The following is a 24,974-nucleotide window of genomic DNA, read 5'->3' as shown; positions in this document are numbered from 1 at the left end:
AATTAAGTGAATTAATTAACATATTACATAAGCCAATATTCTAAAAAATAATTATTCCTTTATGTGCATTTATCTTTTAACAATAAATTAGATTTAAATGTTTTTTTCAGAATATCAAAAGGAAAACAATCACATTACTCCTTGTATGTTTATCAAATATGACTCTAAGTCATCATCGTAATACGCAAATCTGGTATGAGTTGTGTTATCCAGATTATTCGCCATATGAAAAAAACCCTTTTCATTTGGATTTTGATATTTTTATGAAATGTGTTCCCAGAAATTTGCTTTGCGGAATTTTCGAAATCACAACACCAAACAGGTTTTAATAAAAAATTTCTTTCATGTCACTGTGTTTGATGTCGTGGTTAACATTTTTGATTAAAATATTGTGTAATGGTTCTATTGTTTGTAAATGCGTTTATAAATTTTTAATACAAGTTTGCAGTATTTGAAACGAAAGGAAAAATATTGTATACTTCCCAATATTCAAGATGATCAACCGAATTGGAAAAGAAAAGTTTTGCTTACCTTATAATGCTCGACGTAGGGCAGCGAGTTGTTGTTGCCAGAGGACAAAACCTAGAAATAATAAATAAAGTTGCAAACAGGAAAACTTTATATTTGTTTTTAATTTTCTATAAACCAAGAAAATGTGGAAAGTTGTGTTCGTATATTCACGAAAACAAATTTAAAACTTCATTATTTTTCATTTACTTCTACCTGCGGTTTTTATTTGCGTTGCTAAGGAGCGAACATAACCTGCGGCATATGGGATCATGCTCATGGAAATAATAATTCGTTTTCTTAAGGTCTAGTTAAAAAAATTACGTAAAAGGTTTATTTTTATTGCTAGAAGATTTTTCCAGACAAAGTAACACGCTTCAACAGAGAATTTCTGCTTCAAATTTAATTTAGAAAACCTTCTTGTGCCCGGGACATCTAGCGGTGAGCTTTGAATTCAGTGTGCAGAGAATCGATAGAGTTTATAGAGATCTTACTGGGAATATAAAGATTTTTTAAAAGCGGTATGAGACACAACTAATTTTGGTTAATGTAGTTTTTTAATATTTAATAATACTTTTAACACAATAATCATTATTGTTTGTATTGCAAGTGCATAAAGCGAGTAGCTGAAGTTAATTTAATATTGAAAGCAATTTTATAAATTATTTTTAAAAGTCATAAAACATTATATCAATTTTGGTGATCTGCCAATTCAATAATAACTATACAGGTTTAAAAGTCATTTGTAATGAATTTCTTTTACTTGAAAGATCAAATACTTTGAAATACGTAAAGGCAAATCTACAGTGGATATAGTGGATAGTTCTCATACATATTTTAAATTAATTTTTAGTTAGCTTGTCTAAAGTACTTCCGTGAGAGTCAAAGAGAATTTCAGTCGAATATTTTAATAATAATTTACCACAAAGCCCGTGAGACCCGTAAGAATTTTTACATCATTACTAATTTTTGTCAAATACTTTTATATTTATCATCAGATTTTAAAAACTTTATAATAACAATGATCGAATGGATACAGAATTTTGGATTCCCCAAAATTCTCAAAAGATTTCCAGATTTTTTGACGATTATTGAAATTCACATTGATTTTTAAGGGATTTTGGGTTTTCCAGGAAATACTAAATCGAAATCAGAAGTTGTTTTTACTATTCAACGCGTTTTCTCAAGACGTTCGGGTTTTCAACGGACATCAAAGAAGACATATTCCGTCCACATCAGAAGTTTTTTAGTAGTTGCCAATGAGAACATCAACCTGTGAATTATCAATTCTACTCTGGCATAATAATGATAACAGAATGTATTACTCATAATTGATATAGGTACACAGGAGATTGTTAAAATAATTTGCTGCACAAGTAATATATAATTGCGAACACGAAGGAAAATAAAAACAAATGACACGTAAGAAGAGCTACATCATCCCCGCATAGCCTCTAACATGGTACAGTACACAATGTAATGTTTTCGTTAAAAAATATAAGTACACACAAAAAGGAAACAACGACAGTGACAAAAACAATTTTTGTGCGCCTGGGCATAAAGTGTAATTATACGCCCCCATTTGAGGGCCCAAAAATCACAAATAAGCCCGCTAAATTTATTTTCAATTACTTTACTTTGGAGAGTTTGGAGAATGATATTTACAATTTGGAGGAAAAGAATTACAAAATAATTTAATTTCATGAAGGTTTAACCATCACCGTGGTACAAAAATGTTATTTACACCTTTGGCTTAAAACCCTTTTACGCCATTATCTGATTGTTGCCCTCGCATCGCTCCGACAACAACTTATAGCTGGTGGCGTAAAAGCTGAGCGTTGCGCTCTTGGTTCGAAAATAAATATTCTGCGACAAGGAATATATTATAGTAATATTTTAATTACCTAAAATTTAAAGACGCGAATGGTCTTCCTTCTTTGTGGTGTCTCTATTTTTAAAGTGTTAGTAAATTTTTAATAGGAGCACACCATCAGAATCGCAAAAACCTCCATGATTTATAACCTAATCGAATATTCCAGAAGCTAAAACCGATGTATCAAAGGCCAGAAGAAACTTGGCGATGTTTTCCATTTAAAATCGGAAACAAGCAAATTGCTCAGTCGGCCACCAATTGGCCGATTCAAGAGGAGATACAGCCGGCCGACAATGTTCCCACCGATTCTATTCAACTTTGCATGTAGCTTAATTTTTTACCTTGCTAGGTCTTCATTTTTTTTCTATGGATTTTTTCGTCGAGTTTTTTTGGTTATTTGCAAGCGACTCGATTTTTATATAATTCTTGAAGGTTGTTAAGTTCACATTTGTGTGACAAATAATGCCTAATTTTGACGACTCTGAGCATCTAAGTAAAGATAGCCGACGCGAGTAATAAGCTTGTAATTGACGTCGTTATGATGACCTAAGTCATATCATTTAAATTTTTTATACATTTAAGAGCTAATATGTTGGTTGGGGAGTTCCTCCAATCGAGAACAATATCTCTTCCTGGACTTTTTATGCACGGTGTAGGTACCTATTTTCCAATTATAAAATCTGCAATGGTTATGGCATATCGTAAAATAAAACGTAGATCTAAAATAAGAAGACGATTGAGGTTCGTTTAGCAGTCTAGACAATCCACATGCACTGTTACACGTTAAAAACCTTCTAAGCCACATAAGTATAAATCCAAAAGTGGGATAAATCTTCGCGAGCGCAGGATTGTAGAGTACCACCCATTGGATTTGAATGGCATAAAAAGATTAAAATGATCCTTCGCCACTCCCTCAGAGAACGCACATTGGGCGCTAGACGACGCCTCTATGCTGACGTCAAAGTCCAAAATGATGCCAGCGCCCTGCCTTTAAATTTAGGAAAACAATTATCATTTGAAATCGACACAGGTTCGCAAAAAATGCGGTGGGCTAGAAAAAATTCAAAGTTTATTAGGACGGATCTGTGCAGCTATGGTCCGTGTTGTGCCGTTGCTTTGTGCCATTTCGGGCTCGAAGAGTAAATATAAACAAGGGTGGGGAGACGCGAGTGGAGGAGGAAACGTGCAGTGGCGTATTCAGCTTGTGATACGCTTTTAAAGTGCCTTCATCTTACAATTTTGTTCTTACGGCATGAAATAGGCATAATATTATGCCGCCAAGGTAATTTTAGTTGCCGTTTTCATGCACCTCAAAAGCAAAGAGTAATTTCTATAGAATTTAATTTACAGAAAAACTTGCACACAAATATTTTAACCCTCTTTTTGAAGCTTATAATTTGCTCAGAAACAAACAAAATACAAAAAGCCAATTAGTCTCGGTTTGAAAACATTAAAGGCTGATGCTCATTACTACAAGCTCAAAACGGTCGAAACATACAAAGGGTGGAAAAGGGGAAATGTCAGCTACAGGAGGCAGGATGTTGTTATTTCAAATATAAATAAAATAATTTCCTTGAGAAGCACATCGGAAAAATTATTAAATCGACTTTTTTTGGAACTATGTAATATTCTTCCTTAATTTATTCAATATCTCTTTATATTTAAGAATGCTTTTTGATTAAGCCAACAGGAAACAAATCAATACAATAAATACAGAACTCCACAAATGGAATGAAAAGGTCAAAAAGGGCGTTAGGGTGGGAGTGCGGTGGGGCGGTAGGTAGGAATGTTGTATGATTTGTCCAATTTGATTTTCTTATGAGATTTTATTTAAAGGAAATTAACGAACTTAAGAAATGTCAGAACAGAAAAATGCTCTCGAATTCTCCTAGCGTACCTAGTGAACTGGAACTGATTTTCTGGACTTAGCTCATTTCTTTTTCTCGAAATGCATAGAATTTAATAAATATGATACCACCCCTTTCACCACCATTTTTCTCAGAAACTGTTGTTTGGAAACTGAACTGAAAAAGCTTAAAATCGAGTTAAGAACACAGAAATAAAAAATGGAAAAATATTAACGAGTGATGACCTTTTAAGTGGAAAACATGAAGAGTATCCTAGATAAGAAGACCTATCCTGTTATCTGAATACTTAATAGATATTCTACTAATATGATTGATTTGATTAATAATTTTTTTTGCTGTCTTAATTTCTTGTATTAAAATTTCTTATCAAACCGAACTAAGTTCTGGTCTTCTTTAATCATTTTTAGCATGTTTTCTATCGTGTCCAGATCTTTTCTCTTAATATTTTATTCACTCAGGCTGATGCGATTTGTTTTGTCTGATTCTCTTAAAACAACATGAGCTGACCTGAATTTCCTTTATAATTTTTTACTTATCACAAACAAGTTGATACATAAAAAATTATGTAACAAGTGATTTATATCTGCCTGGTAATCTATGAAAATTCCAATTCAACCTCACAATAAATAATGACATACGTACCCACCATGCTTGGAATTTAATTCATGACAATTCGAAAAATAGATTTTGAAAAATTGTAACTCCCAAAATGGAGAAAATATACATATAATTGACATTTACCAACACTGTTTGTATAAGCACCACTAATAATCCATGAGTTTTGCTTAAATAAAATTTGAAACATTGAAATTTTAAAAATAGATAGAATATTTCAATTAAATTTCTTTACATGAGACTTAAGAGATTGACTTAAGTGCCTTAAGTAATCTGTCAAATATTTGGTTTAGTGAGGTAATTCACAGTGGCGTGCCAACCCCGAATGGATATGGTCTTTACGTTTGCCTTTCATGTCATTATAATTAGGAAATTATATTGACCTAAATTTTTCTAACAAAATTTTTATATGGAATTTTTACATTTTCAAGTCGTATAACTTACAACCGATATGAGTTACAACAAAATACTTTTTCGCCGATTGAAAAAGGTACATTTTAATGATACAAAACAGAGAATAACAGGTCAGTAAACTTTTTACTACCCTGCCTCTAAAAATATCATAAATAAGGGACGTGATGATCATGTGGGCCTTGTGGGGGATGTTTGGCTTACTACCGAAATAACATCATATGGGTTTAATGAGTACTTTCTTAATATGGGCACATCGAATAATGGAGGGTATTTACCTCGCGAACAGTATTGATGAGCTTATTTTGACGTTTATGACCTCAATATTCTCATCAAGTCTGTAAGAAAAATGATATTTTAGCCAGCTATTAAACTTATTAATCTGTGCATTGAGCAGGCTTATTTTTCTAAGGTATAGTAGCGGGCTTTGGTATGTGCCGATTCATAAGAATAAGGGGAGTAGGAGTAACGTAAGCGGCTACAGACTTATATCACTTTTACCTGTAATATCCAAGATATTTGAGACGTATGTATATATCTGCGCAGATGCTGGTGCACTTTGAGGGACACAATTTCTTCAAGGACGCTCAACATGACTTCAGGATGGGACGCAGTACGATGACGTGTCTGGTGATCCATTCTTGAAGTTTTGGAAGGAAGCGAATACAGAAAAGTTATTTTCTGCCACTTGAACAAAGCACTAGAGGGTCTTTCGCATCAACTTCTGACAAAAAGACTTGCTACTTATGTGTTCGATGCTGAGAGTGTGCAACTTATGAAATCATACCTCAGCAATAGGAGTGGGGTATCGCTATTTCTAGTAAAAGGTGTTTCTATTAAAATCCCCATAAAACTATCAGTGCCATTTTTTCCTTTTAAATTGAGACCGCAATAGATAAAATCAGAAATAACTACTTACATTTACAAATAACAAGAAAGGGAGCTTCAAGCCTGGTTTTTGCTACATCTTAAATTGTTTGGCTCAGATACTTTAATGAACCCATCCAAACTGTAATGAAGATAATAACACCGGAAATTACTATTTTAAATACTGACAGCGCTATGTTGGTAAAGCTTCATCAAATGAAATTAAAACAAAATGAGTGAATTAAAGCAAAACCGCGAAATGACTAAAGCGAAATAAAGCAGGCAATTTTGGTCCTTTTATTGCTAATTGCTTAGTAATGAGGCAATGTTAAGGAGTATTTCTTTGAATTTGCTGTTTAGTACAATATAAAAGCCACTTGAGGCATATTGATGGTGATATATCTCTCTGTCGAGAAACAGAATAAAGTATGAGGTTAGAGTTGAATATTTTATTGGGCCTCCAGCGAACATTCTAACTGCAGTGACCACATTTCAAAAGTTTTCTCTTATTTTTTGGTGTTGCGTAGCAGCTTAGACCTGGCATAACCTTTCTGACACGACTAATATATATTACGAAAAACATGCCCTGATTAAGAGCTAACCCAAAAAGTTTAGATCCAAATATCGGATTGCCAGATGGTGATTTATTCTTGGGAAATATATATTGGCTGTTCCACTCTCTGCGATGCACCAGGCCTGATTTATAGAGAGGTTAGTTTAATCCTTAGGCACCCCTGGCTCGCCATAACTTTAAATTTGTACATCCACCATTCACGTCACATGCACGTACCCAATATTTTCAGATTTAATCGCCAGATTTTCGACACGATTAAGGCCTACAAATTTCCAATTGCTCTCAGATTTTACAGAAATTTGTATGAGCTAATCTCTTATTTGTGTCACCAAATACCGCGATTGAAGACTCCATAAAGATTTAATGACGAAATATTGTAAACGTAACTCGAGATCGTTGCTTCTTACATTTATCTTGGACAATAAAATTAAAAGTAGTCATAAAATATCTCCATGTTCCATATATTTGCATCCAAAGTGTACCGTGGAATATCGTGCCACTGCCAATAAAGGAGCATAATTTACATTTTGCAGGGGCCTTGGGTAATGTCCTATGAATGGCGATAAAAGTTTCTCTTTCCTGCTGCAACACGCCACAACGAAACTTAGGGCCGGCTTGGGAATATTTCCAAACAAATAAATAGCGTTGATTTCCTAATCCTGCAGGACGGTTTAATTTGTACTGCAATGGAATCAATTTATGGTCTTTTATTTTGGGTCAAGCTAATGGATTCATCTTCCTTTGAAACGTCCAATTGAAACGCAACAAAAAAATTTTGCATTTGACATTTATTACTCATATTTTGTTGTAAAATGTGCAGAATAGACAGATCATTTCCATGATAAAGTAAAAAGTAATGTGTTGTAACCGATCAAAGGGGTTCTTAAATTGAATTTATGGATCTGACAATAAGAAATGTTGGTTTATTTGTAACCACTGCTTATTACATTCATCCATCTTTTAAGTTAATATAACAATGAAAACGTTATCTGGCTAACCATTTTACCAAATATTTCGTAATATTCGTCACTGCATTCTATCGATGCAATATCCTATTGAGCATCAAAACATACAGGCCATCTGAATATGTTTCCATATAACTTTCTCACAAACCAAGGAGGCGAATCGGGTGATGGACATTTGGTTGAATTCCTTTACTGTTGATAGAATATTGTCGCAAACTTAGAAGATTCGCAATTTTTGGAATAATTATCCATTACAGATTTTTAAAAAAGGCATGCACATCCAACCTGTTTAAATCTACTTGAACAACGTTTCATTCAATGAGACCTATGCAAGATGAGTACTATCAGCGAAATTTGAGGTTATTTCTTCATCCGCGGGATAACCAGAATTTTTAATTTTTCATGAAAGACTTTGTCTTATGAGATTTTCCTGTTCCTTTTGTCATCAAATTGTTAGGCCACTTATAACCATCGTTTCCGAATAAAGTTTCAGTCAAACTGTTTTTCTCATTTGAATTTGTACTTCTTATTTCAAAACTTTAACCAGAGGCACGTGGAGGCATTTGTAAAAGTAGATCTTAGTAAAAGGAGTTTTTTCTTTTGGACCTAGATAAATAAATAATAAGGATTTCAGAAATTTTACGAATCCTTGTCATATTCCTTTCCCTCTATTAGTTTAGGACAAGGTTCCTGTCGACAATATTATCATCACCAGAATAATCCACGTTCATTTCCGCACCGCTGTCTTCTGTCTCGTTCTTGTCACTAAAATCACTGGCGAAAATATCTGTCTCTGAATTCTGGTCATTTAATATAGATTATGGACTTCTCAAATTTTGAATTTGCAGTTTAAATGGCAATAGATAAACGAATAACAGATGGTCATCAAAGCTGTCTTCTTCGTTTTATGTCCGCATGGCCACCACTGAAATATTATCAGCGAACAAAATTATATGGTCATTTCGAACCTTAGGAGGCAAGTTATTGATAAATAGTAAAAAGAAAAGGAGTCCCAGGAAGGACCCCTTAATACAATATCGATACCCTGCGTTTCGGACTTATCACTAAAAATCTGGACATAAAATTTCCTGCTGGTGGTGTATGATCTAATTAATTGAGACATAATTCCTCTTATACCGTGGGTGCGGAGTTGGTCGCAAATAATATTTCTTTCCAAACTGCCAAACAGCAGAGATAAAAATTAGTCCCGAGACGTCCTTTCTCTGTTTGGATGTTTATAAAATACGTTCATAAATTGACCTATCAGCGTATAAAATATAGTAAACGCTCAACAACACCCAACATTACTTTTTTCAAAACTTCTACTCATGTGCAATCATAAGCAACGTTATTATTGTTTTTAAAATTTCACATGATTTTGCCTATTTCATTGCCGTCACATGGAAGAAAATAAAAGCTTCCTGCAGTTGCCCGGGCCAGCAGGGAACACTGGTATGACTTCCCTTATAGAAAAGTTTTTCTTAACCGCTCATGCGTTATGGTTACAAAATAAGATCCAAAGCAAACAGTAACATTTTTGTCACCGGATATCTCTACATCATTCGCGATATTCTTTAATACGAGTATAACGCCCTTTCCAAGATTTTTGTACCTGCCAAAAACGTTTGACCAAATCGCCTTTGATGAGTTATCGCGGTTTTCTATAATACGATAATACGATTGTATAAATTTTAGAGAGTTTTATTTGCATATTGTAGTCTTCTGTACCTATATAGTGGATATAAATATTTTGGTCGTCGGAATGGTTAATGTGGTTGCACAGAACTCTCAGATGTCGACCGATTTTCAGAGTATCAACTGACACGTATTTACATCGGTATGTGGCAGTGGTTACCTTTTTGTCTATCAAGAAATCGATATACTATGTATATTTAGTTACTATTTGGCACTCACACCATTATAAACCTTCGAAATACAACACATTCGAAAATTTTCCCTGTGTCAAATCTGTAAAGCCCAATCGATCTGATATCTAGACCATTCCTTCGTGTATTACAAATTAGACAGTTTTAGACAAATTCCTCCATTTTCTTATTACGCCCTGGAAAATATACGGACTTTATCATACCCCGGAATATTAAATAAGTATAGCAGCCATTTTTCTGTTTACGCTAACGTGTCCCTGGATAAACGAAAAGAAAAAAGGATTCTCAATTGCTGTAAATACATAGTGAAAAGTCGATTGCCGAATTAAATATTAATGTACCATATTGAGTGTTTTTAGGTTCCTATATCCTCAAGATGATATATTTTCTTGAATTGAGAAAGAGATTTTTTTTGTTGTTCACATACATTCATTCCACTAAATAAATATGGCATTAAAATAAAGCTTAAATATGCATAAAGTAATCCTTTTATTGAGTGGAGAACGCCAAATTCTCATGTTCAGCGAGTACTCACAGTACAATACATTTAACTACTGCCATTGATCTTTTATGTCAAATTACTGTTCTATTACTTTCGATTCGTCCAATATTCTCAAATTAAATGCATTTACTAAATGCTAAGTATGGAAAGTGCTTGAGCATTTAGATATTCAAAATAACTATTCACTTTTATCTATATATTTCTAGTCGGGGAACATTCTTGATAGCACTTTGTATATGAATTTGCAGTTTATGGTTTTATAAACTTGGCCCGCGGTTTCTCCCAAAAAATATTTTTCACTGTTTTTCCCTGCTTGTCGGTATTCTTGTTTCCATCTCTACTGGTAGATCCATATAACATTTCAGATAATTTATGAAATAATTGAGATATTCATGTTCGCCTCTTAAATGAAGAAAAAATCTTGAACAATTTGATCTTGGTGATAATCTTTGAATTAAGTTAAGAACGCTCTGCCTGAGTTGAGAATAGTACCTGAGTATATCTATTTGTACCTCAGAATTCAACAATAGCTTGAGCGGAATTCTTGCTTTTTTAGTGAAATCCAGAATAATGTTGAACATATTGTTCTTCAACAGGGAATAATTTGAACTTAGCTGAATGATTTATAGGGCTGAATATCTTTGCTTCTATCTAATTTTGTATATCTATGATCATCGTGACAAAGATCTAGAAAGATTTAAAAAAAGACAAAATTGTCACTTAATTACTGCTACATTCAAATGGAAGAGGTTAAAGACTGCGAATGGGATTACACTGAATATGAAAAAAACATGTCAGACACAGAGAATATAAGACCCAAAAAAGAGACCGACTCCATGATAAAGGAAAGAATCATGTGATTTTGCAGGTCAAAGAGATTCTTAAATTGGATTTATGTTTCTGAGAAAAACAATATAAACATTAGTTCCTTTGTCTCCGCCTGATAAAACATTTATCCATCTTTTATTTTCAGATACAATAAATATATTGTTTGGTTAGCACGTTATTTTGTTCTACTCCTAAGGAAATCGTTTAATTGTCGACTAAGCAAACTCTGAATTCAAAACAAAAAAAAAATCATTTAGATGTACGTATACATATTGTATGTAGGTATTAACAATGTATCAATTGAATGAATGCTAATTTAAACATTTTGCATTGATGATATAAGTTAAGTTCTACGCTAAATTCCTCCTCGAGTTATAATTCTTATTTCCAACTTAATTGTTATTGGTACAAAAATCAAAAATTTTCTGTCCGAGGCTCTTCATTTTTACTACTTTTTCAGTTGAAAAGGACAACAGGAAATTTCCAGACACCACTATATCAACCACCTAATAACCGATGCAAATTGTTTTGTCAAGTTGCCCGGAAAAACGACTTTAAAAGAAGATGTGGTTTGATATATTCGGGGAAGGTTTTGTCAGCCGGTATCGAATCGATTCCCGCAATACGAAACTCGTGTTTTGAATTTAGACCAGATGTTTGGGATATAAAAATATTGAGGGGAATAAGGTGATACGGTGGCGGCAAATCGTCTGGAAATTATAATTTCGGGAAAGTAAACTGGGCGTGTTTTTATAGTTTTATAAGTTGTTTGGCCTGCAAAAAATTTCGCATAATCCCGAAAGGAACTTCTCCAGTTCTCCAGTTCATTTTATTCGTCTTGATAAAGGTAAGATTTTAATAACAACATTAAGTAGTAAATGTACGCCTTCTGTACTTCCAGCAGAATCAAATTATGTTCAAAGCAGGTAGACCACGTACCTAATTGCTAAGTAATGAGAGGAGATGAACATTTACTGATTAGTAAAGTTTACAGACCTCGGAGCGTTGAGCCTTTAGTTTAGCCCTAATTGTTAAATATTTTGTAATAACAATAATTTAAAACCGAGTCACAGTACACTAAATTCAGTTTCCTTAGTTTAGTGTTAAACTGGAATAATGACGGTGCATGCAATTAATAATAGTTGGTTTACGCCTGGAACTCTGTTACTTGCTAGATTAATTAAATGCCCGTGTAAAGGCTAACGGCCAAGGTCCATCCCAAAAAGAAGAAAATCTCTTTGGGTAACGACATAAAGGAGTTTTCGATTGAGAAAACTGTTCCCAACATAAAATGATCTCGTTCCTGAATGAATTTTAAGTGGTGCTTCTGAATATTGGAAAGTAATAAATACCGGAAGATTAACTTCAAATCGAGTTAAATAAATCGGAGAGCAACACACGATTTCAGACGTAAAGGGGAGAATGTTAGGCAAAGCAACTTCACAAAATTTAACAAGACAGTCTTGATGGCGATTGGTTACTGGCACTTTACTTCGCTTTGTTTTCCGAAAGTAAATTGAACGAAATTTATTAAATAAGTAAATGGAATATACAAGATTGAATTTCTCAGGTTTAAGCTCGGCAATAAAGTTCGAAAACAGCCACTTCAGTTGAAAACGATTCCTCTAATTAAGTGTTTATAACACAAACGGGTTTCTCGATGATAATTCACGAATAATTGATCTCGGCCTGTTCTCCTTTGTAAATAATCGATGTCATGAATAAAATAACCCCTTTAGTTTTGTTTATTTCTCAAAGAGGCATTTAGCGAAACAAATCCATTTTCCTCAATTTTCTGTTTAATAGCTCTTTCCAACCTTGCGTTAAATCGATACTTACCCACTAAAGAAATAATTAGTACTTAACGAAAACTTTTGCGCCCCCCCCTTTCTAAAGTAATGACTTGTTGAAAAGCATTAAAGGTTAAACCTGTCAGGGATTTTTAACTTCTCGCCATTTTTATTAGAATTGACAGGCGACAAATCTCTAAGGGAAAAGGATCAAAAATGTTTTAGCGTGAAGGACCAAATGGAAGCCGTTAAGACTTTTTATATCTTCCTGGTTTGGCTTTAACAGATAAAATGATTTAGGTGTACGTGACAACCTGATTTTTTCTGGCGCTGGAAATAATAGCTTTTTGTTTTGACGGGATGCTCCCGAATGTAGTTTCATGAAATTTATCAGGTTCCTATTCAATTTCCGGGAAATTTTTCACGTTGTCACAAAGATTATCCGCAATGAATGTTTGAAACATAGAATCAAAGCGGTCAAATAAAGCTGCACATAAAGAAAGTTTATTATTTTTCATTGTTCTTTTTTTGGTTCTATCCCACGTTTCCTTTCAATATTTTTTTTGAAAATCTGTTTTTTATGTGAAATAATTCCCTTAGATATATTTTGAATTGCGAAATTCACAACCACTTTCAGTCCAGGACATGTTTTTATTTTTATCCGTTCTCTGATTTTGTTTATCCACAGTTTTTATTTTAATAGGAAATATCTTGAATATTTGTGTTTCACTTTCTTAACCGCTGAATTTCGGAAAAAACAACAAAAGCCGTAATTGCCGTCTCTTTCAATCTCAAACTCCCGTTAATATTTAACATTTTATTTGCAAAAACCTTTTAAAAGCGTAAAAAGTCTTGAAGAAGATCAATTAACACTGGGCTCGGATCGTCTGTTTGTCGATGGATCCTATGTAAATATTAGCAGATTTGTGAGTGTTGAACCCAACACAAAACGAAAACGATAAATTGAGTGCAGAGCGTTTTGAGACTTTATAAAGGATTTAATAGGATCAAGTTCTAATCTTCAGTCAAAGTGTACACAGAAGGAAATGTTTAGTTGAGACTCTGTTTTTAGCATTTGATAAGATTGTTTACGTTGGTCTGTTTAAATTTCGGATAAAGATTAATTATGAGATAACTTTGGTTGTCTTTTATGCCTTCTCCTTTACATTTTAAAGCTAGGGCTTGGATAATGCGGATATTTCTTGCAGAGAAACATCCATTGTGGAGGGCTTATTTATGAAATATTATAATTTTATATATTAATGCGGAAAAGAAATACATAAAGTTTCTCACATGAATATCACGGTTCGTTAATACTGTAATCGGTTTGTGACATTAGGAAGTTATTTTCACATCGCTTAGCTGGCTATGTCGCCTCAGTCCCTCACCACTTTTTGACCCCAATTTAACTTCTGTTAGTGGCGGGGTGAGTGCGCATTTTTTTTCGCTTTCAAGATTTCCTGGTACATTGCCCACCTGATCCAAGTAATTTTGCTAAGTTTTGTGAACATGACATACTTAGGGATCATCAAAAAGGTGCTTGATAGAGATTCTTTTGATAAACGTTGAGTTACTTTTTGGCACGTGCCAATCTAATCGATAAAAAAATGTAGATGCTATAGGGGAATTTGAGATTCGCTAGTACAATTAAATAGCAATAAAACGATATTGATTGTAACGTCTGAAGGGAGATCCATTAAAAATATTGAAATAAGTCTAAAGCACTGAGGGGAAAGCTAATAATATTTGTCTCAACTTTTATTGAATATGATACACCGCAAGGACAAAAGACGCTTAAATTTCCCCCGACAATAACCTCTCAGCGGAAATTAATAACCCACCCTAATTTAGTATTCAAAAAAGAATAAAATATTATTTTTCCCTTACCAACGCCCTCAGCAATTTAACGGAGTTTACTCTAATCTATAAGAAGACTCGGTAGCTTTTTCGCTTGACAGGAGCTCTTTATTTTTTTCCAGGGACAATTGGGAGGAATTTGTCATCTGGGGGAATTTTTCAATTACGTTTCGCGCCTACAGCCTGCTAATTGATTTGTAGAAATAACTTTTAAATGGCTGCATTATCAATAAACAGTTTTATACGCAACAAAATTAATCATATTTTAATTGAAGCTGTAAAGAATGTGTAACGTAACACAAGAGTCTTTCCACATTTTCCCAAATTTAATAATCTTGACGTGACTTTTCTCCACTTTTTGTGTTTCCTGCCTTTTACTTGGGCAGATAAAGCTCGCCTGATGAGCACGATTATTTGTCAACGTGATGGGCCGCAAAATATGAAAGCGTAAAATATGGGAATCCTCTGTCCGTTAAAATCTTCAATGACAAGCTTTTAGAGTACATAAAGTTCGGCAATTTTTGGAAATCAGAATTAAACCAACAGGGAATATCTTTAATTTAGAGATAGTTCACATTGGAAATGAATTAGCAGTCATAAGCTATCCTGAATGTGTCATTTTATCCTTCCTGTTTTTTGCCGAGCACTAACTAATATTGCAGTTAGTTAAATAGCTTTTTAATTGAAAAAACTACCTTCCAACACACAAAGGTCTCTTCTAATGAAGAAGATAAAATAATAATTAGAATTTCATTGCACTTTGCCTTGTCTGGCCAACTTTAATATCTATTAACCAAATGATTAATTAAATTCGATGTCAAATTCAGAGATTCATGACTAGCCTCCACAACACTATTGGAAATTACTAGCACGTGAAGTTGGCGGTTCATTTATTTTTGATTAGTTTCCATGACCATATAAATAATTCCAATAACAGCTGCAATTTAAAACGAATTTCAAAAATGGAATATATCCACGAAGGAAGATTTTTCAATTTGATTTCAATCTCATGAATAGTTTATTAACCATTAGAAGTGTGTTAATACAACTTCAACTATAATTATATAATAAACGCCAAATATTGAGACGAAAGTTATTGAAAATTTATTATAAATTTATGGCCTAATAACAATGCTGGCTCTAATAAATTATTACCTGCTTTGTTACGCCAAATATACCTCAAATTTCCATCAAACTTTCTTTTATGTTCTTTTTCCAGTTAAATGAAATATTCATTTATTTAGGGGTCTGTATCGCAATTTTCGTTTATAAATACTTAATATGAGTTTTGTATCAACAAGTGAGGCGTTTTCCTGGATTTTATGGTTGCTCTCTGATTGGGTGAGTAAATAGATAAGTTGGAAGTTTGGTAGATTCCTCTTCCCTCTTCAGAGGAGATGATATTGGCAGTTTTGCGCAAAATTGGCATTTGATATTCATGAATTTTTTATTTCAGAACTTTTGCCTAATCCATAAATGATGACTTTGTATACAGGATGCCTGAAGTTGGCCAATTAAGGCAAAGTAATATAATTTAGAGCTCAAAAAAGTATTGTTTTGAAAATTGATAAATTCCGAACATATCCGGAAAAATGTTGGGAGTTTGAGAATTTTTGGAAAAAAAATTATTTTAAATCTGTTACCGCATATCTAACAGAAACAGCAAAATTTTAACGAAACAATTTGATATAAAATAATAATTTTCACACAGAGCAAAAGCTGTTTAAAGTGGAGGCTAATTTTAAATCACTCTGTATAAAAATTAGTTTTATCTATGATATATTTTTTCAACTTATGACGCCTTTACAAACTAACTGCAAATTTGTAAAAATACACAAAGTAATGAGAAAAGTCGAAAGAAGTAAAATGTGAACATTTCTTTGCCCCTCGTATACAACTTATAGATTTTTTTCAGGGACGTAACAAAATGGCCTTAAGCAAATTTTAAAACATCGCATGTTAAATAAATTATCAGAACTCACCCTCGTCCAGTCCTGCGTTTACAGACACATTCAAACTCTTTTCAAACCGGTCGAATATCTTTAAATCCAAGCCTTGATAAACAGAAACTTTTGTTGTGAGCTTTTCAAAAGCTTAGCAGATTTATCTTCCATTTAGAGGATTTAGTCACGAAATCTTAACTGCTATGTTTGAAAACCAATTTATGCATAACCATCGAGATTACGTTGGTCGATAGTGAAATGCGGACACCCAGGAAATGAAATAAACTTTAGAGAAACCTTTTTGTTTATGCTGTTTATGTAGATTTGCGTCTTTTGATTTATTTAATTGCATTAGCGTTGATTAAAGGTTGAGTTTGTTTAAGGTGATGAAAGAGTTTCTTAGGTTTGAAAATATCGTTTTATTAATTTGCGAAAGGGCTAAACCCTCATTTTAGAGCGCACTTCTTTTAATTAAAGCCCAAAAGACAATCCGCGCCTAAAAATAATTGGCGAGCCAGAAGGCTCTGGATGTGTAAACTTTGTCAGCTTGAAGATCCCAAGATATTAGAGTTGTGTGAAACGCGAATTAGGCTGCCCTGATAATATTCAGCAGAAAAAGTAGAAGGAAACAACGTCCTCTTTATATGAAAAACAGAGGTAAAACTTTCCCTAAAAGCAAAAACTCCCATTAAGACTCCGCCATCAAAATGTATATTTCTTAAAATTTAAAAGCACTGCTCCCTTCGTTACATTAAAACTGCGACCGGCTAACCCTTGCCATAATGCCTAATTTACCACATACAAATTTTGAGAGGTTTTCAAAAACGCTGAAAGAAGTTCGGGGTAAATTCGGGGCTATAATTTGCCCTCAAGCTGCCTCGACCTGTGCAAATGGCAAATACAATGCCGAGCTTTGTTATACCGAAAACACCCTAACTGCTACGAACAGAGCTATTCGGAACAAGGGGTTTTTGGTTAGTCAGGGTGCATTACCTAAAGAAGTTCAGTTTTTGTCAAGCGCAGAAATAACTTTTGGGGGAAATTTGGGGTAAACTTTGATGGAATGTAATTCACCTTGTATCCTGGATATGTTTTATGTAACGGAACGGTTGTTTGTTATGCTTAAGATGTGACATACTTCGAGTAGAGTTTTATCACGTAAGTAGTATACAAAGAAGAGGGACAAATACAGGTATGGACTGAAGCCTCCTTTAACATTCGGAAAACGGTCCATTAAAATAATTTGATTCCCTTTTCCGAAAAACTATTAGGCGCTGGAATGGTGAATATGATAATTGGCCAACAATACGAAGTTACTTAAAAATGGCATATCGTCCCAATAAATTGCCGATCCTCCTTTTTGGGACATATTACATATTTTATTTTTCAATTTCTTGTTGAACCAAGTTGCATATAAGTCGTTCCAAAATTTCTTCAACAGAATTAAGAGTGGCCACACTACCTTAAATATAGACTGGAAACTTCGTTAACATTCGAAAAATGCTAAAAAATTCAATTAGTTTTTCTGAGGACCTATTAAGTGCTGGAATAACCAACGTATAAATTGCCAACAATACGCTACCACTTTAAAATTCCACATTTTCGCCAACAAAATTAGATTTATTAGATTTCCCGAAATAATTTCCTAATCTGTCGGTCTCTATAATGCATAGTAAATTTTTTACCTTTTCACATCTTTACTAGTTTAGGCTTCATCGTAAAAATTGAGCAGGCGGAGGTTAAAAAACATTAGTAACAAATTCACTAGAGCCTTTAAAATAAATAAAAGCCTTTTACAACTACCATTAGCAATTGTTGACCTTAATTATATCCGCGTACACGCTCTAATTAGAATTTAGTGATATGGCCATCAACTAAAGATAATGTGCCCTTGGGTGGTCCACATAATATCCAGACAGCGGATCATCCCCTCGCACACCTCCAGGGATGCACTTAACTCCCAAACATATCCCTGGCAGGTATCTAACCCTGAATATTCCTCTGGAGTGTACACAAAAGGGATCATAGTAATATTTTCACAGATAATAACCATTTAAGATAATATTATTTGCGGCTCGCGCGTTATGCTACATTACAGCTGTTTCTCATACATGGTCTTGTCATAAACTGGGGAAATAAATTAAGGGTTTTCGTATATGTGTGCGCTACATTAACACTTGGAAAGTAGAGTGAAAAAGAGCTTCATAATATTTAGGACTAATCTAGGAAGGTTTTTTTGCCCCGCAGGTTTTGCACGTGCCCTAATTAACATTTATGTATTTGATGGGTGTGGATAAAAATTTTTCCGTTTCGGAGCCGCAGAGTGGTCTCCTGAAGTGATTATTTTTTAAAAGTGTTCTATTCAAGCTTTTTGTTTCCTATTAAAACATTTTCACAGCACTTTTTCCTACCCATTCAAACGATTTAAGATTAATTCCATAAAAGCAAAGTTTTCGGAGGTATTTAAGAGAAATCGTAAGTTTTTAAATAGGACACCCCGCAGAGGTAATCCCCCATGTCATAACGTTTGGATTTAAGCTGTTTTACACTTTCGTCCTTACCATGATTTTATTTCCATTCTCGCCCATTGACACCTGAAACAAAGACATGTTATATTTTAAATTAACGTTTGCGTTTCAAATTCACTGCAGTGGATGATGATACATCTTATAACTGATTTGCGGCAGTAACAATAAAGAGGTTTGCGTGCTGCAATATTGGAACTTGCAGTTTGGAGCTAAAATGTTGCTGTATGTACTTGTACGTCCTTGTTGGGTGATAGGACACGCCAATTAAACCATTGCTTTTAGTTTTGGAAATAGAATAGAGGAGCACAAGAAAATTATAGTCGGCGCTTTGAAATTCAAATTCTCACATGCGAGACACACAACTGGCCTCAGCTAAAACAACTACATTTTGTATCGCCTAGATAATGATGTGTAATCGATATGAGCTTTGACTTAATCAACCACACCTATTGGTTCGTTAACGAAAGGCATCTGATAAATGGGATGTCCGTTGCCGGTTGTGTAATCTGGATTATGCACACAAAATTCGTTTTGGAATAAAAGTTGCATGGTGTATCGCGTCAAAGTAGTGTTAAAGCATAAAACTAATCGTTAGAAAACTGGACATCAAACAAGGTAAAAGTGAAAGCGCGGAGCTGATAAAATATTTTATCAGTGTCTCAAGTTTTAATGAGATATTTTATTTGACTTACGTTTGGGATGCTTTTAGGAACGTCGCGTTAGAGATACTGTTAAATTTGTCAGCAGAACAAAGGGAGAATAAAGCAACAGCAAACTTACAATAGGTAGGGATAACTTTCTGAAATCTCCAATTACTTTCGCAATGTAAATATGTTTCTCTTCGAAGATAAATTGCAACACTCTTTTGGGCTATTTTCCCTCGAGAAGATATTTTCAGGCTTGTTAGAGTTTCGGCATTTCTTTGGGTAGTAGCCATTAATTATCATTGCTCACATTAAATAGAAGTTTGATATTTTGGAACAAGGAATGAGGAAATCCTCATAAATTCCGCACGTGAGCTAGGGATACTTTTATCTAGTTGGCCATAAATAAGAATGATGGAAATTCTGCTCATCAATTTCTCGATAGAGTAGCAGGTCTTTATATTATAAGCTCACTCCGTCATAATCGAAGCGGTCCAACGCAGTAAATTAAGCCGTCATACATCAAAATCTGAGATAGATTAGCCCACTGTCAAAGTTTATAAAGAGCACATGTAATAATTCTCTTTTTGCAACAGAGCTAAACCCAACACAGCGATAATACACTCTGCTTTGTTCTGTATTACTGCAGATATCTTACTGCGGATATCGATTTAGTTTACTTTTATTCGCCTGGCCTTTTTGTATCATATACAAAATGTATTTAACATTGAGCCTAGATCGATAGTTCAGCTGAAAATTATGCTATTAACCATAATGACTGGGACAGACACCTTATTTTCCCGTTCGCTTTTATCGTTCTACCATGGAAAAAGTGTATAATAAGCATAGTAACATAAAACTCAAATAGAATATAACAAAGAATAGAACATCTGGATCCATTGTGGTGGCGTTATCTGACTTCATACATTAATAGAGCAAAACAAACTTTTTGGCTCCGAGTTAGTTGCAGCAGCGATGTTAAAATAACTCCGAAAATTTTCTACTAGATCTGGAAACTTTCTATAACCCATTTTAAAGCAATACCCCGCGAAAAAGGCCACTTTTTAAAGTTTAAGAAAGGAATTTGAGGGGATTGAAGTTTTAACTTGTTATGGAGGTAATAAATATGTCTGAAGTTATTCAGTATCAATCCTGAAATTAATGCGTTGATGCGTACATAAACGTACTTGATTAAATCTTCCGAGTCTGAATATAAAAAATGTTGAAATTTTTTACAAAATATTGCCATCAACATTATATAAATGAAGTTCAAGACAGTATATAATGGTGAACATTAGAGAATTTTGGAGTTTTGCCCTCTTTGGAAATGAGAGTGAGCAATTGCCTAGATTAATGATATTCAGGAATTATTCCTCAACTGACCTGAAAGACTTGGAACGTAATTTGAGCACATTAAAACTTGGAACCTCTCCAAATGAGTGAATTGGCTGGGGGAAAATCGGTTAGAGTTTTGAGGTATCCTAAATTTTCTTACCAATTTTTGAAAATCCACTTCCAATTGCGTTAGTTTGTAAGGATTGTAGGCCAGTTCGAAAAATAGTGTAATGGGTATATATATTTCCGTTTTTATCAAACTACAACTGTCAACAAGCATTGAAATTCACTTAAAAATCATTGAAAAATGAAATATAACTTGGGTAATGGACGTCAAACGGTAACTGGACCAAGAATATTCAATAACAATAATAACACCAATGAAAATGGTTTAAAAAACATGTTTAAAAAGTGTTGTTTTGACTCTTTCATAAATATTCTATGTAGTTTTTTTTTTAATAAAGTGCTGTTGCTTATCTATGTCGCAGTGTATTTTGCTATCTACACTAAAATAAAAATTAAAAAAGATTTAGGAAATAATTTCAAAATGGGAAAAAGTGTAGAACATGTTTTAAACATTGCTTTAGATGACAAAGACTTAATTAACGTTGTTGCATAGCTAAATATAAAATATAACAGGAAAACTCCAAATATATCCCCCTCAGTAAAACATACGGGACAAAATCTAATTTGGAAATCACTTGGTGGCACTCTAAGGGTGAATGTTTTTAAACTTAATCAATATTTAGAAAGTTAAGGGAGAACTCACATTATGCAAAACCGACCGGCGCGAATGAAGAAAGAATAGCAAAGAACAAGAGGGTGATGAGACCAGAACCTAATTTAATAAGGCTAAAACAGGCGACAGTTCAATTTTACTTTTGGTTGGGCATTAATTTTTAAGACTCCTCCGCAGTCTTTCTGTATTAAAAGTTTTTACCTCGCAGGATTATAGGAAGGTAAAAAGTTACATCCCCTATTAATTTATAATTTAAAACCCTAAAGGCGGGTGAAACTTGCTAGCTCAGTTAGAGTCTAAGGGAAAATGGGTTTGTATCCGGCATCTTTGTGTTTACTCCTCCATTTATTTTAAATTAATTCGGAATTTTACAAGCGTTTAATATGCGGAAGAATCTCTAAACGGGGGCTCGTTTGCTTAGTGCAGAGTGCTTCGATTAGGTTCTTTTGAAAATAAGTTTAAGAGTTGAGCCCAAACATTGCCGCAGTACGTTTAACTTTACCACCTTAGCAATTATAAAATCATTCAAAGATAAGTTTTAGGCACGAAATAACGGGGTCCACTTTCATTTCTGATTACAGAAACTATGCAATGCAGAGTTCTTTGTTTGCCATTTCTATTATCCCATGTGCCCAAGTTATTAAATTAAATTTTCAAAGATAAACTCTGTACATGGGAGCGGGGTTAAATATTTACATATCTAGAAAACCGTATAAAAGGATTTCGCTCCACTCAACGAAAACAGCACAATGTCACAATGTGTAACATATCCAGCTCCATAAAAACATACATCCGTATTAGCTACAGTGATTTATTTTTCATGGAACAGGAGCCGAACATATCATAAACGTGCCACAACGTTACGTTGACAACCGCCAAATGCCCAAACGTAATGCAATTATTTATGTCTGTGTCTAAATTTGCTGTTGTTTAGTTTGCAATCCTTTTGTTTCTCCCAGCTCTGCCTTACAGGTAATTTGCGCTGAATGTCAGTTAGTTATGGTTTATTCCTTTGATACATTGCGAGATATGAAATAAATGTTTCGAAGTGAGTAAGCTGACAACTTCCTAATAGGATTATTCAATTTGTAATCATCTTGACGTTTGCCACTGTATGTATTAATGTGTTGAAGGTAACACTTTACCGCTTTTAATTGATTTAAAGGAAGCCCTTGTAAATCAGCCAGATTATCCATATAATATACAAAGCTTTTATAGAGAAATTTATGAGAGTTGTAAATAGCGTCATACATTACGTTGCAGAAATAAATTTTATTAATTCAAATGAATGCTGTTTAATGGTATTATGCTTAAGGGGAAGTGAGCTGGATTGGCATTTTTGTGCATCGGATTGTAAACTGGCAAATGTTTGAAACACGATTTATTATGCAGTATTTCTTCTAACGCGCAACATACATATATAGGATTTGAAGTGCTCAATTCTCAACCCTATGTTAGGTCCTGCTCTCTAAAAATCGCAGTTATCATGCGGGGCCCATATTTGGTTTTAAGTGGCGCTGACTTATCACTTCGATCTTTTGATCAAAGCTCGCAAAAAGTGCCTAAAAAAACCTATTAGTCTTCGAAAATTACCATCTCTTTATACTTTTCCTAACTAACATTTCTAATCTTTGGATACCAGGTGACGGTAAAATGGCATATTTTCTGGAGTTTAGAACGTATATAAAATATAAAACTTTTCAATTCATCAAATACATATATTATGCTGTTTTTTTTTTACATTTTTATACGGTCCATAACAAATGCATGCAAATTTTATAGCATTGTGAGCACATTTAATTTGGAGCAGTATTGAGTATAATCAAATGTTTTGAGGAAAATTGCGGTGCAAAATATCCATATTTTAGTAATATTTTATTTTGATAAAAACCTGCACATCAAAAGCTTGTAGGTATTAAAGATAAAATCACTTCCAGGCTGGATTGTTTTCCAAGCTTTCTTGCAAGAAACTATGGTTTTACTGTGTCGGAACCATTAAAACATATTTTTAATCTTATTCTAAAATCAAGCAATTTTCCTAATGCATATGCGAAACATGAACAAAGTCTGCCCAATTATTAAGAAAGGTGACTCTAGTGTAACGAAAAATAAACCGCCCTTTAGCTTATACTACTAAAGTAAGTATTCGAAAATCACCCGCAGGTAGTATATGTATATTTAATGGGATTATAGGTTTGTTATCTTCAGCAGATCATGTGTGACAAATCTTGCGTGCTTCTCCAAGATGGTAGCGACTGAATAATCGAGCAAATTTGGGCGTTATTTATATCAGACCAACGCAAGGCCTTCGATTGATTTGACCTTGATAGTTTCATATACAGGGTGTCCCGTAAACCTTCGACAATACTTCGCCTGATGAAAGGCCCATCCTTGAGAAGTCAGAAAATGAAAAAATAGCATTAATGAAAATATCATAGATGTCGAGATATTTACATTTTTTTCAAAATTTCAGTTTTTTCAAAAAAACTCAATATCGCTCAATAAAAAGATCGTTTATACAAAGATGCCGAGCGTGCATAAGAGCCAATGGGGGTCATTTTGAACACTTGCTTTAAGTTTTTTTGGCATTAATTAGTATTATTTAGTTTTAATTTTCATTAGTAGCGTAAATAAACGGTATTGTAATGTATTGGAAAAATTGTACTTGTTTCACCTAACAGGCTCAAGAAATATTTACTTTTTAAGGAACAAGTACTTATTATATCATTTCAGAATCTAGAAGAATGGCGCTACTTTTTGAGCCTATAGGTTTCAAGATAGTTGTACATCCTTTGCTACAGTAGAGAGCAAAAGTTACATAACAGAAATGGAGTTCAAAGGACTACGTTAAAATAAAAATGTTTTTTAAAAATCTGAAGCATACATGTAAAATTTTTTGATACGCTTTTGAACTATGACCATTGACGAAACTAATACGGAAATTTTGCTTTTCTATATGGAGTGGTGTAACAGTAATAATACGAAATATCAAGTTATGTCAGTTTTTGTCGATTTTGAAAAAAGTGTAAATATCTCGACATCTATGATATTTTCATTAATGCTATTTTTTCATTTTCTGACTTCTCAAGGATGGACCTTTCATCAGGCGAAGTATTGTCGAAGGTTTACGGGACACCCTGTACTTAAGCGCTGACATCAGTTTGGGTTCTCTAGCACACTAATGGAACTATTCATTCGTTCTTGCCGAACCGATTGCAATAAGTAGAATTAGAGGAGCATAG

The 24,974-nt window shown here is 33.8% G+C and overlaps 1 protein-coding gene across 3 annotated transcripts in view; it reads right to left on the bottom strand.

Moving 5' to 3' along the window:
* Nucleotides 1–24,974, bottom strand: part of LOC136417210 (cytotoxic granule associated RNA binding protein TIA1) — a 113,360-nt gene that overhangs the window by 44,434 nt on the left and 43,952 nt on the right. For 2 of the 3 annotated variants that reach the window (XM_066402789.1, XM_066402786.1), the window contains exons 2-3: nucleotides 19,048–19,080; nucleotides 532–582 (exon numbers count right to left, since the gene is read on the bottom strand). In XM_066402789.1, the coding sequence (XP_066258886.1) occupies nucleotides 532–582; nucleotides 19,048–19,080 (84 nt within the window). The remainder of the gene's footprint in view (nucleotides 1–531; nucleotides 583–19,047; nucleotides 19,081–24,974) is intronic. The other variant, XM_066402790.1, reaches the window with a different exon arrangement.

Source organism: Euwallacea similis, chromosome 27 (genome assembly GCF_039881205.1).
Source record: "Euwallacea similis isolate ESF13 chromosome 27, ESF131.1, whole genome shotgun sequence".
NCBI lineage: Eukaryota > Metazoa > Arthropoda > Insecta > Coleoptera > Curculionidae > Euwallacea > Euwallacea similis.
This window is presented reverse-complemented; position numbering and strand designations above follow the sequence as displayed.